At 46.2% G+C, this 19,775-nt stretch overlaps 1 protein-coding gene across 1 annotated transcript in view; it reads right to left on the bottom strand.

Moving 5' to 3' along the window:
* Nucleotides 1-3,880: 3,880 nt before the first annotated feature.
* Nucleotides 3,881-19,775, bottom strand: part of LRPAP1 (LDL receptor related protein associated protein 1) — a 54,982-nt gene continuing 39,087 nt past the window's right edge. The window contains exons 3-8 of the mRNA XM_063924215.1: nt 12,535-12,659; nt 11,310-11,430; nt 9,318-9,473; nt 9,115-9,197; nt 8,144-8,320; nt 3,881-4,342 (exon numbers count right to left, since the gene is read on the bottom strand). Coding sequence (XP_063780285.1) covers nt 4,274-4,342; nt 8,144-8,320; nt 9,115-9,197; nt 9,318-9,473; nt 11,310-11,430; nt 12,535-12,659 — 731 coding nt within the window. The 3' untranslated portion in view covers nt 3,881-4,273. The remainder of the gene's footprint in view (nt 4,343-8,143; nt 8,321-9,114; nt 9,198-9,317; nt 9,474-11,309; nt 11,431-12,534; nt 12,660-19,775) is intronic.

Genomic DNA, 19,775 nt, shown 5'->3' with positions numbered 1-19,775 from the left:
GCATGGAACCTTCTGAAGGGAATGGCCTCGTAGGCCGCCACCATTTTTCCCAGAACTCGAGTGCATTGGTGAACTGACACCCTTTTCGGTTTTAGCAGGTCTCTGACCATGTTCTGGATGTCCTGGGCTCTCTCTATTGGGAGGAAGACCTTCATTTGTTCCGTATCCAGTATCATACCTAGGAACGGTAGTCGAGTTGTCGGAATCAACTGACTTCGGTAGATTTAGAATCCAACCATGTTGCTGGAGCACTCTCAGAGAGAGCGCCACACTGCTCAGCAATTTTTCCCTTGATCTCGCTTTTATCAGGAGATCGTCCAAGTATGGGATAATTGTGACTCCATGCTTGCGCAGGACCACCATCATTTCCGCCATTATCTTGGTGAAAATCCTTGGGGCCGTGGAAAGTCCAAACGGCAACGTCTGAAATTGGTAATGACAATCCTGTACAGCGAATCTCAGGTATTCCTGAAGAGGGGCATATATGGGGACATGAAGGTACGCATTCTTTATGTCCAGATACACCATAAACTCCCCCTCCTCCATGTTGGCTATTATTGTTCTGAGAGATTCCATTTTGAATTTGAATCTTTTTATGTACAGGTTTAGGGATTTCAGATTCAAAATAGGTCTGACCGAACCGTCCGGTTTCGGGACCACAAATAGGGTTGAGTAGTAACCTCTTCCCTGCTGGTGCAGGGGAACCTCGATTATCACTTGCTGTATACACAGCGTTTGAATTGCAGCTCACACTATATCCCTTTCCGATGTGGAAGCTGGTAGGGCCGATTTGAAAAATCGGCGCGGGGGCACCTCCTCGAATTCCAATTTGTAACCCTGGGAAACTATTTCCAACACCCAGGGATTCAGGTCTGAACTGACCCAGGCCTGACTGAAAAGTCGAAGACGTGCCCCCACCGGTACGGACTCCCTCAGGGGAGCCCCAGCGTCATGCTGTGGGTTTTGGAGCAGCCGGGGAGGACTTTTGTTCCTGGGCACCTGCCGAAGCAGGTGCTCTTTTGCCTCTGCCCTTACCTCTGACGAGGAAAGAGGATCCCCGACCTCTTTTTGACTTGTGCGACCGAAAGGACTGCATCTGATAGGGTGTTACTTTCTTTTGTTGTTGGGGAATATATGGTAAAAAAAATTGATTTACCTGCTGTAGCTGTGGAAACCAGGTCAGTCAGCCCATCCCCAAACAATACATCACCCTTATAGGGTAGTACTTCCATATGTTTTTTGGAATCCGCATCACCCGTCCATTGGCGAGTCCATAAGGATCTTCTCGCTGAGATAGACATGGCATTGGCCCTGGAAGCTAGCAATCCAATGTCCCTTTGAGCATCCCTCATAAATAAGACTTCGTCTTTTATATGGGCTAGAGTTAGGAATATAGTATCCTTATCCATATTATCAAATTGATCTGTCAGCTCATCTGTCCAAGCTGCAATTGCGCTACACACCCATGCCGACGCAATTGTCGGTCTTAGCACAGCACCCATATGAGAATAAATACACTTTAAGGTAGTTTCTTGCCTGCGATCTGCAGGGTCCTTAAGGGCCGCTGTGTCAGGAGACGGTAGCGCCACTTTCTTGGACAAGCGCGTCAGGGCCTTGTCCACAGTGGGGGATGATTCCCAAATCTCCCTGTCCTGCTTAGGGAAGGGGTATGCCATATAAATTCTTTTGGGGATCTGCGGTCTCTTTTCCGGAGTCTCCCAAGCTTTTCCAATGAAATCATTTAATTCATGAGATGTGGGAAAATTAATAACCTGTTTCTTTTCCTTAAACATGTGTACCCTTGTGTCGGGGACCGAGGCTTCATCCTCAATATGCAACACATCCCTTATTGCCACAATCATGCACTGAATGGTTTTAGTCATCCAAGAGTGCAATTTTACTTCGTCATAGTCGACACTGGAATCAGAATCCGTGTCGGTAATATTGTCTTGTGTTAAGGGACGCTTTTGACACCCCGACGGGCCCTGTGAGTCGGTCCAATCCGAGGATTGACCCCCTGATGTCCCCCCTAATTCAGCCTTATCAAGCCTTTTATGTAAAGATGCCACACTTGCATTCAACATATGCCACATGTCCATCCAATCCGGAGTCGGCACAACCGACGGGGACACACCACTCATTTGCTCCACCACCTCCTTGGAGAAGCCTTCCGCCTCAGACATGTCGACACACACGTACCGACACTCCACACACACAGGGATTAACCTATAAGGGGACAAAACCCCAACCAGGCCCTTAGGAGAGACAGAGAGAGAGAGTATGCCAGCACACCCCAGCGCTTAAAAACACTGGAATATATATACCAGATAGCGCTTTTTATATATATATATAGCCTTAATTCCCACTCACTGCGTTCCAAAGTGCCCCCCTCCTCTTTTTTCCAGCCTGTGAAGTTCGGCAGGGGAGAGATCAGGGAGCCAGCTTTTCCTCATGCAGTTTCTGTGGAGAAAATGGCGCTGGTTAGTGCTGAGGATCAAGCCCCGCCCACCCGACGGCAGGCTTCGGTCCCAGTAAACTTATATTAAAAAATGGCGGGGGATTTGTGGATTTACCGTGCCATAGCCTAATCCTGCTTATATTGCCACAAAAGTGAGGAATATTGCTGCCCAGGGCGCCCCCCCCTGCGCCCTGCACCCTTCAGTGCCTACTTGTGTGTGAGTACTGGGAGCAATGGCGCGCAGCTTGCCGCTGCGCGCTTACCTCATGAAGATCTGATGTCTTCTGCCGCCTGATGTCTTCTTGCCTTCTCATACTCACCTGGCTTCTATCTTCGGCATCTGTGAGGACGGCGGCGCGGCTCCGGGACGAACCCCAGGTGAGACCTGTGTTCCGACTCCCTCTGAAGCTAATGGTGTCCAGTAGCCTTAGAAACAGTGCCCAACTTGACAAGCCAGCTCTGTTTCTCTCTCCTCAGTCCCACGATGCAGGGAGCCTGTTGCCAACAGGACTCCCTGAAAATAAAAAACCTAACAAAATTCTTTAAAACAGAAAACTCTGTAGAGCTCTCTGCATTGTACCCTCTCTCCTCTGGGCACAAGATCTAACTGAGGTCTGGAGGAGAGGCATAGAGGGAGGAGCCAGTGCACACCCATAGTCAAAGTTCTTTTAGGTGCCCTATCTCCTGCGGAGCCCGTCTATACCCCATGGTCCTTACGGAGTCCCCAGCATCCTCTAGGACGTAAGAGAAAGTACTGTGTACCAGGCCATTAGAGGACAGCTCTCTGCACCGACGGCTGAGCCTGTCACAATCTGCACTGGTAGGACCCCAGCTTGTCTTATGAATGGAATTTATTTTCTGTACGTAGGGCCCCCATAAATTAGTTTTCCTGGGATCCCCACAAACTTTAATCTGTCCAGGTCCAGTTCATGGTGATAAAGATTATTCAATATGGAAGATTCTATTATTTTATTAATAAACAATCATAGTGATATGTTATATGTAGTTAATATTATACGAGTCATTCAAGCCAGTTCTTTGAAATAAAATAAGTTAATATAAGTTATATGCGTCCGCAATTTAAATTGTGGACGCTTCGTTTTAAGGTTGACCCCCTACCAGCACAGCCTGGCTGAGGGCCCACCGCAATTTTTTATTTTTTATCAGTGCAGCTGCATGTGACGTCACGCAGCTGCCCCTAAAATGCTCCTGGCACGCCCCCGTTTGGCACACCATGCCAACAAAATGCTGTGTCGCCGACCCACCTAATACCAGCCACTGCCAATCATGATGTAATGTGAATGACTGCACAGGCGCGATGTATGGCAAACTGTGATGAAGCCGCATTAGCGGCCAACTCTGAATGAGGTCCTAGGTTCCCGAAAGGCGGATTATTACAGAAATCTATCACATCAACCAGGCTTGTTCTGTTTCATAGAAAATATTTATTTAATCTCAATCAACCAATCTCTAAAGGCAAAATAAAGTCAACGGCCTCCAATTATACACAAAACACAGTGTAATAAATGAATATATGACAAAACAGTAGAATTCCCAGCGATACGGAATGCGGCGAGTGATGCTCATCGATTTGGGCGAACTCTACAGACACTAGCAGAATTAGCTGATAAAAAAAAATATCTACACGTGCTATGGACAGATTAGACCATTAGACCAACAGCAGACATGGGACGCAACAGGATGAACACATCTGCCGTGGAGAGACGACTCTGGCCCGGGGCGATGCCAGGTTGTTTTTAGAGCAGCTGCAGAGCACATTTGGAGAAAATGTCTATGATCTTACATCCTGTGTCCTCAGAGCTCATTGTGTGACAGTCCATCTTTGGATACGCGGCTCGTTAGGTCTTGAAGATGTTTCTTCACCTAAATGAAATGAGAACAATAACAGATACATATAAAGTGTTATTCTGCTTTATAACCTACACAACACGTCATAGCCAGGTAGATAACGGTGCATCAGTGCACGTTTTATAAATAACTCCCGTCTCTGAAACGGTCAGATAATTGGTTGTCTACAGAATGTGCAGGAGAGGTCAGAACGGGAACGAGCTGTGAGAAAGCTAAGAGCGGAATGTACCAGACATGATAAAAGGAGGACACAAGGGCACGGGAAAGCATGTAGTAGGAGAATATGGGGAGGGCAGTGACAATCAACTTACAACAAAGAAAAACATTTGCTGGTAAATGGTTAGATGACGGGATAAAGAAACACTTTGCGGTAATGTAATAATTGCTGAAACAGAACTTCCGCTTATGATGAATCTCCTTTAAAAATGAAGTCCGGAGAGGAAAACACCTGGGGCAGTCTCCAGTCTACTCCAAGACCAGAATAGGGACTCACTTTCAGATACCTGGAGGGGGAGCGTGCGCAACACCCCCCCCCCCCCCCCCCCCACACACACACACACCTTCTGCCGATGGGAAAGGTAACAAAGATTATGGGTTCTGACACAATGCTAGAGTCTTTACTATCATTCTGAATATATCACAGGGAAGATCACCCCGCTGGCAGATTACATGGGGGGAGGGGTTTGTTTTGGGTGCAAGATGTGTGGTTTGGGGTCCAATGACTTAGGGACCTGTATGCACCACACCACACAGCCTGCACCCATTATAGATATACCACTGGACTCATTCCCTATTGCTAACGATCTGCATGCTAGAATACTCACGCTCTGATCACAGTAGGAGGCCAACATAAATCACAAGCCGGTAGATAGGAGATTTGTACTTGTGAAATAAAAGTGTGACCCATTTTAATGTAAAGTATTTTAATTTATAGGCCTAAGGGGTACATTTACTAAGCAGTAATAAGAGCAGAGAAGTGAGCCAGTGGAGAAATTTCCCCCTCAACCAATCAGCAGCTATGTATGATTTTATAGTATGCAAATTATAGATGTTACTTCAGTGCCGATTGGTTGCCATGGGCAACTTCTCCACTCTTATCACTGCTTAGTAAATGTCCCCCTTAAACTATAATGCATTCATGCAAATAAAAATACACAAAAAAAAAAAAAAACTACTCACCTGGGAAGTGGCTGCAATGCATAAGCCGTCATACACTATTTTATAGAACTTTTACTGTAGTAAATATTTAGTATATAATAAAAGGCATATGGCCTGATGTAGATGTGGTTGGAGGTGCTATCACTTCCTTGGAAGCAGCAGTGATAGAGCTGTATGGTAATGCAGAAGAAGGCATCTATTAAACGCAGACTCCTCCAGCTGCAGTAGTGATCCGATGCTGCATCGGATCACTGCAACACAATCGTCCGGCTTACAGCACCCATGGTGACACACAAGCCAACCGTCGCACAGCTCTGGAAATCTCCGTGCAGCCGCGGAGGTCCCTGGCCTCTTCTTTTCCCTTCCGTTTAGAGAAACGGAGGCCGTCGCCGCCCCCAAACAGCATGAGACTGGCAATCACGAATAACCCCCATAGTCTACTCTTACATGTTAATAAATAGAAAGTCAGGGAATCTGGTCCCACTTGTTAGAAAATAAAATAACTTCTCACAAACATGTTTTTTCTTTACCACCATAGGATTAAAGGATAACATAACACGCTGGCACACATTTTTGTCACATAAGTAAACTACACTAACATGCATAATAGGGAATATTTCATTTAGCGCAGCCCTGGCCAACCTGCAGTTCTCCAGATGTTGTGAAACTACACATCCCAGCATGCCCTGCCACACTTTCAGCATTCCCTAATAGCAAAACTGTTGCAGGGCATCCTGGGACTTGTAGTTTCACAACAGCTGGAGAGCCACTGGTTGGCCAGGCATGATTTAGAGCAGGGATGGGGAACCTTCGGCCCTCCAGCTGTTGTTGAACTACACATCCCAGAATGCCCTGCCACAGTTTTAGCATTCCCTAATAGCAAAACGGTTGCAGGGCATCCTGGGACTTGTAGTTTCACAACAGCTGGAGAGCCACAGGTTGGCCAGGCCTGATTTAGAGCATGCTCCACAGCCTTTCATGTCCTCACTTCATAAGCCATTCCCAGCAGGTTAGAGATGTTATTTATAGCAGCACAGAAGTAAAATTATTTTAAAACAGAAATGCTTAAATATGAAATAGACAAAAATACTATTTTGTCTATTATAGTACAGTAGCCAATAGCAACATCATTTGCTTATATCTGTGACAAAACAGCAAAAGACAAAATATATGAGCAGTTTATGACTAAAGACCTATACAGAAAAAGTACAATGAATAATAAATTGCTCTCTCGTACTCCACTGATAAACAGCATTTTTACCGGCATTATGGAGGATCTGCCATTAGGATGAAAATGTTAAAATAACCCAAGACAATTTTCAAGCAAAACCAGCAACACGATGTCGATCACGAAGCAGGGAGATTTTAATGCATAAAGCCCATCACAAATTTTAATTTCATAATGGCAGCTGCCCTTTATATTACAGTGCTGATGTCAAAATAAATCCAGAACATCAATAACTCTGGTCCTTTAAGGCAAATCAAAACCCATCAGACAAATGTCAGGAGGCGCACAGCATCTCACTGCTGCTGAATACAGATGTTGTTCTCCCAAGATTACAAATACTCATAAAAAGGTAAGGACACACAAGTATTCCTCCCTCCGGCAAACACCTGTTGTATATACTCAGCTGAACCTACAGATGATGTAACAGGGAATAACGAAGGTATTATAGATCCACGCTGGTACTTGCGGGATATGGCTGGACAAAATGACCACTGGAACCAATAGAGGCAATGTACCAGGGAACGTCTGTCTGCTGGGGTGCTGTAATCTCAGAGTGATCCAGTGTAACCTGGATCTAACAGTCACTTAACCACCTGCATGGCGACCACAGGGCTTTCCCTGACATAGTCGCATCTGATGCAACCTATCAGAAAGCCTAATGTGCGGCTGCAGGAAGAGAATCTTTCTGCAGCTGCCGCCATCAGTGACCTCATGGTCACTCCGCTTCTTGGTTCCCTCCCCCACGTACCTTCCATGCTGCCAATCACTGCTGATCGGTCAGCCCGGCAGCAACCCCCACCCCGCAGCTGCAAACGTTTTTTTATATACAGTATAAAATTGTAATGGGCATATTGTAAACTCTACATTTGGTGGGGAAGAAAGAAAACAAATGACAGTTGAATATGACCTGCGGTCTGTGAATAACTAGAGGAAGAATTATGGCACAATGTCATTCTTTTCACAGTCCTTTTTGAAATAAAATAAAATGTATGTCACTATCCTAACTACAGTAAGACCCATCCATCCCTCTGCACCAAAGCCAAAACAACGTTAAACAGATCAGGTTACATAAACTGTTTTTATTTAAATTGCATCAGTTTAGCCGATAAATAGGCAAACTGTGTGATGGGTTAGGAGGAGGAGGAGGAGGAGGATTAGGAGGAGGAGGAGGAGGATTCGGAGGAGGATTCGGAGTCGGAGAATTCGGAGTAGGAAGAAGAGAGAGAGAGAGAGAGAGAGAGAGAGAGAGAGAGAGAGAGAGAGAGAGAGAGAGAGAGAGAGAGAGAGAAGAAAAAGAAAAGAAAAAAGGAGAAAAAAACAGAGCAGAAGAGAAAGAAAGAGAAGAAGGAGAAGGTCAGCAGGACTAGGACATGCAGCTTGCTCATATTAATATAAGAGATAACTGAGTAAATACGGCTGCGTGCACTCACCTTGTACCCCAGCTCCTTGATCTTCTGTGTCAGGGTGTTATACTTCTCTTTGCTTTTCATAATGTGCTCCTTGTCCCCGCTTTCCGCAATGTGCTTCAGCTTCTCCTGTGAGATCTCCAGCTGCTTCTGATAATGTTGGTGTTTCTCAATTTTTGTTTCAAAATGTTTTAATTCCTCCTTCAGGACACGGGGCGAGAGCAAGAGAAAGAGAGAAGAGCATGAAGAGAACACGGGTCAATACAATTACCAACCCAGCCCAGAACAAACATTGATCTGATCGATATATTAATGCTATTCCAGCAAGCTCTAAGCAACATCATCTCTAGGGATAAATGTCAGGATACTATTAATACTGGAAGTTGTTTAAAGGGCAACTAAACAGAACATTTCCAGAAATGAACAATGAAAGTAAATTACATTGCTTAGCGTCACGTGGTTGCACAGTTACTGAAAACACACGGATGGTTCAACAGGTTCAAGGTATAACTTTTAGAAACTCAACTTTGATCTAGGGGACGCTGCATAAAACCCACAGTGTGTAATAGTCAACAGGATAAACGTTCTTCCAGATTGTAACGGGATAATTCCGTGAATCAGCCATCCCCATAATGTCCCGCCTGCTAATTATAGCCAGATCTCATTTATTTTATAACAGGGATCCAATCCTTTATAATATCCAGTTTATGAATTTGCCATCATCACTTAAGGTGATAAACAACTGCGGAGTTTAACCACCCTTACTGTAAAGAACCCTTCCTATGCAGATGGTTAAACTTTATCTTTAACCTCCCATCTTTGGTTCAGTTGTAACATATTCGCACCAGTATAGACAGCTGAAGCCCCTCTCACGGCAATAAGGTTTTCACTAAAAGCACCCACCATCCCATCAGGGGATATGCCAGATAAAAAAAGTGATCTGTACTAGGACTGGTAGTAGTATTATTATTATTATTATTATGTTCCTTTCTTACCTTGAATGATTCCAGTTCGTCATCAGAAAAGTTTGCCACTTTTGCCAAATCCCACAAGTCATTTACTCGAGGCTCATTAAATTCTGAAATGAGTATATTCAACAAACAGAGTGAGCATTAAACCACCTATCACACACACAACTATGACAAATTTGCACCCATCCTGAAAACACTGAACTCAACGACAGATAACAGGGACGTACCTCTCCCCCCCGTGTAACCTTCATGACTGATCTTCCGCAGGCGTTCCATCCCTTGGTTGATGCTTCGCAGCTTCTCTTTGAGATCTCCGTGCTTGCTGTGCAGATCTCCTGCCTTCAGCTCGTGCTCATCCGGGTCGATAACATTTTTGTGAATTTCTGTTAATAACAAATGAAAAGCGTTAAAAACCGGAGAAGGGTTTAGCTGCAGCACATTTACTTCTAAAACTCCTGAGAATATAATACAGGAGTGCAATGGCCTCCCTCCCCCTCAGTTACGCCAGCAATAAGACAGAAATAATTACTCGCACTGCCTGCCTTTGTGGGGGCTCACAGAGATTTGTCCTCCCCCTCTGCCCCCTCACATGCCCTTTCCCACTGGATTTCTCGCTCATTGCTTGCCCACTGTTATTCTTTATCTGCCACCTCACTAAGCACCCACCCTCTCCATCTATGGCCAATCCTCTTCTCTTGAGACCACATAAACACCAGCACAGTCCGTATATACACATATACAAACATATAAGGAAACTGTTTTAGAGATTTCAAGACATCAACACAAACTGTGACATCAGAAGAGCGTACGGTAAGTTTGTTCTGACTTCACGTTACCATTTTTTGTCCATTCCGCTATAAAACAAATGTCAGTTAAGGTTGAGGATTAAAACTTCCAAGATTCATTTGCCAGCGGCTTATCCCAAACCCCTAGGCTCCTTTACTTTGCTGTCATCACCTGCACTTCGCCCTGCAAAGAGCCAGTATTATTTTCTGAAATCCTCCTGCAAATAACAGGAACGCATTACACTTGTTCTAAGCCCTTAGCGGTTCCACGCTGCCTCTGGCACAGTGTCTCATCTGTCCACAAAGGCTTTCTATTCGCTTTAATTGTTTCTGTACCGAAACATATCTCAGCTCTTGTCCGTTATTTACACAAAGAAAAAAAAAAGAAAAAAAGAAAAAAAAAAACACCTTATATGTTCAATCTGATTGTCCTAAAATACAATTCCACCCTCCAGAGCTGATCATTTCAATGGAGGGACAACTAATTATTATATTCGAAAGGTAAAACACAAGAAGTGAATGCAGCAATAGCGGCACTGAAATGAATATATGCTTAATAAGCTTTAAAGTCACATCTTAAGATCTTAAAAACAGGTTTAAAATGATTATAAGAAAGCAACTGGATATAGGACTTTTCTGTCATACAGAGAGGTCATTGTCACCACAACATCAGGCATCAGCGCCTCACAAAATTACTCTGTGCCGCTGGGGGCCCTGCACATTCCACTGTGTAACTCTCAGTCTATGGCCTCCTGCTTACTACAATCCACCACCCATTTCATGTTACTGCCCCAGACCGATCACTTAGGGGTCAATTCATGAAGCAGTGAAAAGTGTGGAGAAGTGAGCCATTGGAGAACCTGCCCATTGCAACCAATCAGCATTGAAGTAACATTTCTAATTTGCATACTATACAATTGTACGAAGCAGCTGATTGGTTGCCATGGGCAACTTCTCCACACTTTTCACTGCTTCATGAATAGACGCCTCAGTCATTACCACCTCTCCAGAGTAATGCAAGACAATGAGTAGTTCAAGTGGTAACTCAAGATTCCAGTGCACCTCTGTTAAAAACATAAAAGTTGAAATAACTATTTCTGGGGCACGTGCATGCACACACACAGCAACAGCCATCCCTAGAGTGTTTGACCAGTGCATGGCGAGCACCTTATAATGGACACTCAGCTGACTGGCCACATTTTCAAAGAGGGCAATGGTGATGCATTGTAAATGGCTGGCGGACGTTTTGCGACATAACTCTGAAACAAAGCAACCTATCACAGCACCAATATAATCCTGCACACCTATGGACCAAGAGCTTTAGTTTGGTATATGATGTGTCCTGCTGAGACAACGGCATCGTAGTCACTCATGAAAATCGTCCTTATGCTATTAAATATAGATAACGGATAATTGGTATAAGGGGGATTGTACCTTCTGTCCTGCTCACAGTGTCCAGGAGAATGTTGTACTCATTTGTCTTCTCCTTCTGATGGAGGAACTCCCGCCACAGGTTATCCAGCTCGTCTTCTGAGAATTTCCCAGAACTCTTTGCCTACAGGAAGAAAAATACAATGATGTAATGCGCAACAGACTGACCTAAAAAATAAAATGCAAATAGAAGACTCGTTCAGCTTCCGGTTGCTCTATACTATAAAGGTCTTCACCCTCACAGCATGTTCACACCCATCTGCTGTAAATTGAAAATAAATGGTTTCTAAGGGGCTATTCACAAGCTGAAAGATACCAGGGAGGGCCCTGTGCTAGTGTGGACCAGTCATACCGACATTCTTCCTAGTAGACTAAGCCATATACTTAGGGGTAAGTTTACTGAAGCTTCTAAAACAGAGAATTGGTAATGTTGTCCATATCAGATTCTGTCTATCATTTCTCTACTACCTTTTAGAAAATGATAGACAACATCTAATTGGTTCTCTGTTTTAGAAGATTTAGTAAATTTACCCATAAGTATGCTACTGTTTGGTCAATCTAATTTGCACATTTGGGATCGTCTCCTAACTAGAATGAGACTAATGGTATTAAGAACTGAAGGAAGGAGAGGGGGCAACCTACACAAGATGGCTGGTTCCAGGTTTACTCAGGACAAAGCTGCCATTTTAGCACAGTACATTGTATAACTCCAGCATTGCACCAAATCTCCAGTATGTATCCTCAGCAGGTTAGCACAGTGGTCCACTATGCTTCCCAGGCCACAGGTGTACCAAAGGAGGTCGTCCAAGTTAATTACTTGTCTGGAGCAATAGGCAGAAGAGTATGACCATGTCTTCCCTAGAAGAGGGAAAAAGTTGGAATCTGCAGGGTACTTTATAGGTAGTAAAGCAAATCACTTGTAAAGGTCCAAATGCTACATTTAATGTCCACACACTCATGGCAATAACAGTGTGGCCTTTTCATTCTCTAGTAATTGCATACAGCCAAAGGGAGGAATGGTACCAAAGCACAAAAGTACCGAAACTGGGGGAACACAGTACAGCAACTATCAAATCGGTATCTCCCTTTCATAATACACTCTTGCGATACACATCGTAGACACTGCCCCAGAGGCTGCTGCCTGGACCGTAAGCAGCCCCCGCGGAGTTATTCCAACTGACAGGACGTCGTCTTCTTCTTCTAGCCAACTGTGACATTTAACTCTTACCTTGTTCCACAGCTTCTCCAAACGTGGATCGTTTAATGCATCATTTTCTGAGCCATCTTTTATAAAGTTACTGTCTTCTGTCTGTGTTTTCTTTTTGCCATCCAAACCATACTTGGTCATTATAACTATTGGGAAAGAGCCATAAAACCATACATTATGGAATGGACTGTGTTGTGTATAGACCACAGGTTTTAATACTATGGATTCAGTTATTCTAGATCACCTCACACTACTACCATTAAGCCAAAATAAGCTTATAAATATTCCTAATGAAATGTAGACTCTCTGAGCACACGGTCATCAGTGCAAAAATCAGCTTTGGATCTGCCACGTGCCTTGATTTGCGCAACTGCGTCTAGATTCCAGCCTACGCCCACATAGCTTGGAGATGGCGATCTTATACTTTTAAGTGCAAAATCAGAGGCGCAAAGCGAGTCCCGTTATATGATAAAAATAAGAATTTACTCACCGGTAATTCTATTTCTCGTAGTCCGTAGTGGATGCTGGGGACTCCGTAAGGACCATGGGGAATAGACAGGCTCCGCAGGAGACTGGGCACACTATAAGAAAGATTTGGTACTACCTGGTGTGCACTGGCTCCTCCCTCTATGCCCCTCCTCCAGACCTCAGTTAGGATACTGTGCCCGGAAGAGCTGACACAATAAGGAAGGATTTTGAATCCCGGGTAAGACTCATACCAGCCACACCAATCACACCGTATAACTCGTGATATTAAACCCAGTTAACAGTATGAAATATAACTGAGCCTCTCAACAGATGGCTCAACAATAACCCTTTAGTTAGGCAATAACTATATACAAGTATTGCAGACAATCCGCACTTGGGATGGGCGCCCAGCATCCACTACGGACTACGAGAAATAGAATTACCGGTGAGTAAATTCTTATTTTCTCTGACGTCCTAGTGGATGCTGGGGACTCCGTAAGGACCATGGGGATTATACCAAAGTTTCCAAACGGGCGGGAGAGTGCGGATGACTCTGCAGCACCGAATGAGAGAACTCAAGGTCCTCCTCAGCCAGGGTATCAAATTTGTAGAATCTAGCAAACGTGTTTGCCCCTGACCAAGTTGCAGCTCGGCAAAGTTGTAAAGCAGAGACCCCTCGGACAGCCGCCCAAGATGAGCCCACCTACCTCGTGGAATGGGCTTTCACTGATTTAGGATGCGGCAATCCAGCCGCAGAATGCGCCAGCTGAATTGTGCTACAAATCCAGCGAGCAATAGTCTGCTTAGAAGCAGGAGCACCTATTTTGTTGGGTGCATACAGGATAAAAAGCGAGTCAGTTTTCCTGACTCCAGCCGTCCTGGAAACATAAATTTTCAAGGCCCTGACTACGTCCAGTAACTTGGAATCCTCCAAGTCCCTAGTAGCCGCAGGCACCACAATAGGTTGGTTCAAGTGAAAAGCTGATACCACCTTAGGGAGAAACTGGGGACGAGTCCTCAATTCTGCCCTATCCATATGGAAAATCAGATAAGGGCTTTTACATGACAAAGCCGCCAATTCTGACACACGCCTGGCCGAAGCCAAGGCCAATAACATGACCACTTTCCACGTGAGATATTTCAGATCCACGGTTTTAAGTGGTTCAAACCAATGTGATTTTAGGAAACTCAACACCACATTCAGATCCCAAGGTGCCACAGGAGGCACAAAAGGGGGCTGAATATGAAGCACTCCCTTTACAAAAGTCTGAACTTCAGGCAGTGAAGCCAGTTCTTTCTGGAAGAAAATCGACAGAGCCGAAATCTGGACCTTAATGGAACCCAATTTTAGGCCCATAGTCACTCCTGACTGTAGGAAGTGCAGAAAACGACCCAGCTGAAATTCCTCTGTAGGGGCCATCCTGGCCTCACACCACGCAACATATTTTCGCCAAATGCGGTGATAATGGTTTGCGGTTACTTCTTTCCTGGCTTTTATCAGCGTAGGAATGACTTCCTCCGGAATGCCCTTTTCCTTTAGGATCCGGAATTCAACCGCCATGCCGTCAAACGCAGCAGCGGTAAGTCTTGGAACAGACAGGGTCCCTGCTGTAGCAGATCCTGTCTGAGCGGTAGAGGCCATGGGTCCTCTGATAACATTTCTTGAAGTTCCGGGTACCAAGCTCTTCTTGGCCAATCCGGAACCACGAGTATCGTTCTTACTCCTCGCCTTCTTATTATTCTCAGTACCTTTGGTATGAGAGGCAGAGGAGGGAACACATAAACCGACTGGTACACCCACGGTGTCACTAGAGCGTCCACAGCTATCGCCTGAGGGTCCCTTGACCTGGCGCAATATCTCTTTAGCTTTTTGTTGAGGCGGGACGCCATCATGTCCACCTGTGGCCTTTCCCAACGGTTTACTAACAGTAGGAAGACTTCTGGATGAAGTCCCCACTCTCCCGGGTGTAGGTCGTGTCTACTGAGGAAGTCTGCTTCCCAGTTGTCCACTCCCGGAATGAACACTGCTGACAGTGCTAGTACGTGATTTTCCGCCCATCGGAGAATCCTTGTGGCTTCTGCCATCGCCACCCTGCTTCTTGTGCCGCCCTGTCGGTTTACATGGGCGACTGCCGTGATGTTGTCTGATTGGATCAGAACCGGCTTGTTTTGAAGCAGGGGCCTTGCCTGACTTAGGGCATTGTAAATGGCCCTCAGTTCCAGAATGTTTATGTGTAGGGACGACTCCTGACTTGACCAAAGTCCCTGGAAATTTCTTCCCTGTGTGAATGCGCCCCAGCCCCGAAGGCTGGCATCCGTGGTCACCAGGACCCAGTCCTGTATGCCGAATCTGCGGCCCTCTAGAAGATGAGCACTCAGCAGCCACCACAGTAGAGACACCCTGGTCCTTGGAGACAGGGTTATCAGTTGATGCATCTGAAGATGCGATCCCGACCACTTGTCCAAAAGGTCCCACTGGAAGGTCCTTGCATGGAACCTGCCGAATGGAATTGCTTCGTATGAAGCCACCATTTTTCCCCAGGACTCGTGTGCAGTGATGCACCGATACCAGTTTTGGTTTTAGGAGGTCTCTGACTAGAGATGACAGCTCCTTGGCTTTCTCCTGCGGGAGAAACACTTTTTTCTGTTCTGTGTCCAGAATCATCCCCAGGAACAGTAAGCGTGTGGAAGGAACCAGTTGTGACTTTGGAATGTTTAGAATCCAGCCATGCTGTTGTAGCACTTCCCGAGATAGTGCTACTCCGACCAGTAACTGCTCCCTGGACCTCGCCTTTATTAGGAGATCGTCCAAATACGGGATAATTAAAACTCCCTTTTTTCGAAGGAGTATCATCATTTCTGCCATTACCTTGGTAAACACCCTCGGTGCCGTGGACAGTCCAAACGGTAGTGTCTGGAATTGGTAATGGCAATCCTGTACCACAAATCTGAGGTACTCCTGATGAGGAAGGTAAATTGGGACATGCAGGTAAGCATCCTTGATGTCCAGGGATACCATGTAATCCCCCTCGTCCAGGCTTGCAATAACCGCCCTGAGCGATTCCATCTTGAACTTGAATCTTTTTATGTATGTGTTCAAGGATTTCAAATTTAAAATGGTCTCACCGAACCGTCCGGTTTCGGTACCACAAACAGTGTGGAATAGTAACCCCGTCCTTGTTGAAGTAGGGGTACTTTGACTATCACCTGCTGGGAATACAGCTTGTGAATTGCCTCTAGTACAGCCTCCCTGCCCGAGGGAGTTGTCGGTAAGGCTGATTTGAGGAAACGGCGGGGGGGAGGCGCCTCGAATTCCAGCTTGTACCCCTGAGATACTACTTGAAGGATCCAGGGATCCACCCGTGAGCGAACCCACTGATCGCTGAAATTTTTGAGGCGGCCCCCCACCGTACCTGGCTCCGCCTGTGGAGCCTCACCGTCATGCGGCGGATTTGGAAGAAGCGGGGGAGGACTTTTGTTCCTGGGAACCTGCTGCGTGGTGCAGCTTTTCCCCCCTTCCTCTGCCTCTAGACAGAAAGGACCCGCCTTTTCCCCGCCTATTTTTCTGGGGTCGAAAGGACTGTACCTGATAATACGGTGCTTTCTTAGGCTGTGAGGGGACATGGGGTAAAAATGCTGACTTCCCAGCTGTTGCTGTGGAAACAAGGTCTGAGAGACCATCCCCGAATAACTCCTCACCCTTATAAGGCAAAACTTCCATGTGCCTTTTAGAATCTGCATCCCCTGTCCACTGCCGAGTCCATAAGCCTCTCCTAGCAGAAATGGACAATGCACTTATTCTAGATGCCAGCCGGCAGATCTCCCTCTGTGCATCTCTCATGTACAAGACTGAGTCTTTTATATGCTCTACGGTTAGCAATATAGTGTCCCTGTCCAGGGTGTCAATATTTTCTGACAGGGAATCTGACCAAGCAGCAGCAGCACTGCACATCCACGCTGAAGCAATAGCTGGTCTCAGTATAACACCAGTGTGTGTATATATATATATAGACTTTAGGATAGCCTCCTGCTTTCTATCAGCAGGTTCCTTTAGGGCGGCCGTATCCGGAGACGGTAGTGCCACCTTTTTAGACAAACGTGTGAGCGCTTTATCCACCCTAGGGGGAGTTTCCCAACGTGACCTATCCTCTGGCGAGAAAGGGAACGCCATTAGTAATTTTTTTGAAATCACCAATTTTTTATCAGGAAAAGTCCACGCTTCTTCACACACTTCATTTAATTCTTCAGATGGGGGAAAAACTATTGGCAGTTTTTTCTCCCCAAACATAATACCCTTTTTTGAGGTACCTGGGTTTATATCAGAAATGTGTAAAACCTCTTTCATTGCCTCAATCATGCAACGAATGGCCCTAGTGGACATTAAATTTGACTCATCGTCGTCGACACTGGTATCAGTATCCGTGTCGACATCTGTGTCTGCCATCTGAGGTAGTGGGCGTTTTAGAGCCCCTGATGGCCTTTGAATTGCCTGGGCAGGCACGAGCTGAGAAGCCGGCTGTCCCGCATTTGGCATGTCGTCAAATTTTTTATGTAAGGAGTCGACACTTGCACGTAATTCCTTCCATAAGTCCATCCACTCAGGTGTCTGCCCCACAGGGGGTGACATCACATTTATAGGCATCTGCTCCGCCTCCACATAAGTCTCCTCATCAAACATGTCGACACAGCCGTACCGACACACCGCACACACACACAGGGAATGCTCTTAAAGGAGACAGGACCCCACAAAAGCCCTTTGGGGAGACAGAGAGAGAGTATGCCAGCACACACCAGAGCGCTATATAATGCAGGGACTAACTGAATTATGTCCCCTATAGCTGCTATCATATTTACTGCGCCTCAAATTTGTGCCCCCCCTCTCTTTTTTACCCTTTTCTGTAGTGTAGACTGCAGGGGAGAGTCAGGGAGCTTCCTTCCAGCGGAACCGTGAGGGAGAAATGGCGCCAGTGTGCTGAGAGAGATGACTCCGCCCCTTTTTCGGCAGACTTTTCTCCCGCTTTTTTCTGTATTCTGGCAGGGGTAATTACCACATATATAGCCTCTGGGGCTATATATTGTGGTTATTTTGCCAGCCAAGGTGATTTTATTGCTGCTCAGGGCGCCCCCCCCCAGCGCCCTGCACCCTCAGTGATCGGAGTGTGAAGTGTGTATGAGGAGCAATGGCGCACAGCTGCAGTGCTGTGCGCTACCTTGGTGAAGACTGAAGTCTTCTGCCGCCGATTTTCCGGACCATCTTCTTGCGTCTGGCTCTGTAAGGGGGACGGCGGCGCGGCTCCGGGAACGAACACCAAGGACGGGTCCTGCGGTCGATCCCTCTGGAGCTAATGGTGTCCAGTAGCCTAAGAAGCCCAAGCTAGCTGCAAGCAGGTAGGTTCGCTTCTTCTCCCCTTAGTCCCTCGTTGCAGTGAGCCTGTTGCCAGCAGGTCTCACTGTAAAATAAAAAACCTAACATATACTTTCTTTCTAGGAGCTCAGGAGAGGCCCTAGTGTGCATCCAGCTCGGCCGGGCACAGAAATCTAACTGAGGTCTAGAGGAGGGGCATAGAGGGAGGAGCCAGTGCACACCAGGTAGTACCAAATCTTTCTTATAGTGTGCCCAGTCTCCTGCGGAGCCCGTCTATTCCCCATGGTCCTTACGGAGTCCCCAGCATCCACTAGGACGTCAGAGAAATAGGATTTTGGTACTTACCGATAAATCCTCTTCTCCTAGTCTGTAGAGGATGCTGGGGACACCAAAAGGACCATGGGGTATAGACGGGATCCGCAGGAGCTTGGGCACACTAAAAAGACTTAATCTGGGAGTGAACTGGCTCCTCCCTCTATGCCCCTCCTCCAGACCTCAGTTATAGGAATTGTGCCCAGGAGAGACGGACATTTCAAGGAAAAGATTTTTGTTTAAACTAAGGGCTACAAACCGACCAGCCCACACCACAAACATACTGTACCACCGGAGTAACTTTAAACCAGATAACAGTATGCATTAACACCAGCAACAAGCTGAAACAAAACAATACACAACCCGTGTATAAACTAATTTAACCAGCAAGAAAACACTGCAAGTAATAGTCCGCACCGGGACGGGCGCCCAGCATCCTCTACGGACTAGGAGAAAAGGATTTATCGGTAAGTACCAAAACCCTATTTTCTCTTACGTCCTAGAGGATGCTGGGGACACCAAAAGGACCATGGGGATTATACCAAAGCTCCAGAACGGGCAGGAGAGTGCGGACGACTCTGCAGCACCGACTGAGCAAACGCCAGGTCCTCATCGGCCAGGGTATCAAACTTATAGAATTTAGCAAACGTGTTAGAACCCGACCAAGTAGCTGCTCGGCAAAGTTGTAACGCCAAAACGCCTCGGGCAGCAGCCCAAGATGAGCCCACTTTCCTGGTAGAATAGGCTTTCACCGACTTCGGCACGGTAGTCCGACCGAAGAATGAGCCTGCTGGATCGTACTACAAATCCAGCGTGCAATAGTCTGTTTTGAAGCAGGATGACCAATCTTGTTGGCAGCATACAAGACAAACAACTCCTCAGTCTTCCTAGCAACAGCTGTCCTAGTGACGTAGATCTTCAACGCTCTTACAACATCCAGAGATTTTGGAATCGCCACCGCTTCCGTAGCCACCGAAACCACAATAGGTTGGTTAATGTAAAATGAAGAAACCACCTTCGGCAGAAATTGTTGACGAGTCCTCAATTCTGCCCTATCAGAATGAAAAATCAAGTACGGGCTCTTATGAGATAAAGCCGCCAACTCTGACACCCGCCT

The sequence above is a fragment of the Pseudophryne corroboree genome, chromosome 1, assembly GCF_028390025.1.
Source record: "Pseudophryne corroboree isolate aPseCor3 chromosome 1, aPseCor3.hap2, whole genome shotgun sequence".
Classification (NCBI taxonomy): Eukaryota; Metazoa; Chordata; class Amphibia; order Anura; family Myobatrachidae; genus Pseudophryne; species Pseudophryne corroboree.
Note: the sequence above shows the minus strand (reverse complement) of the source record. Positions and strands in the feature narration are given on the sequence as shown.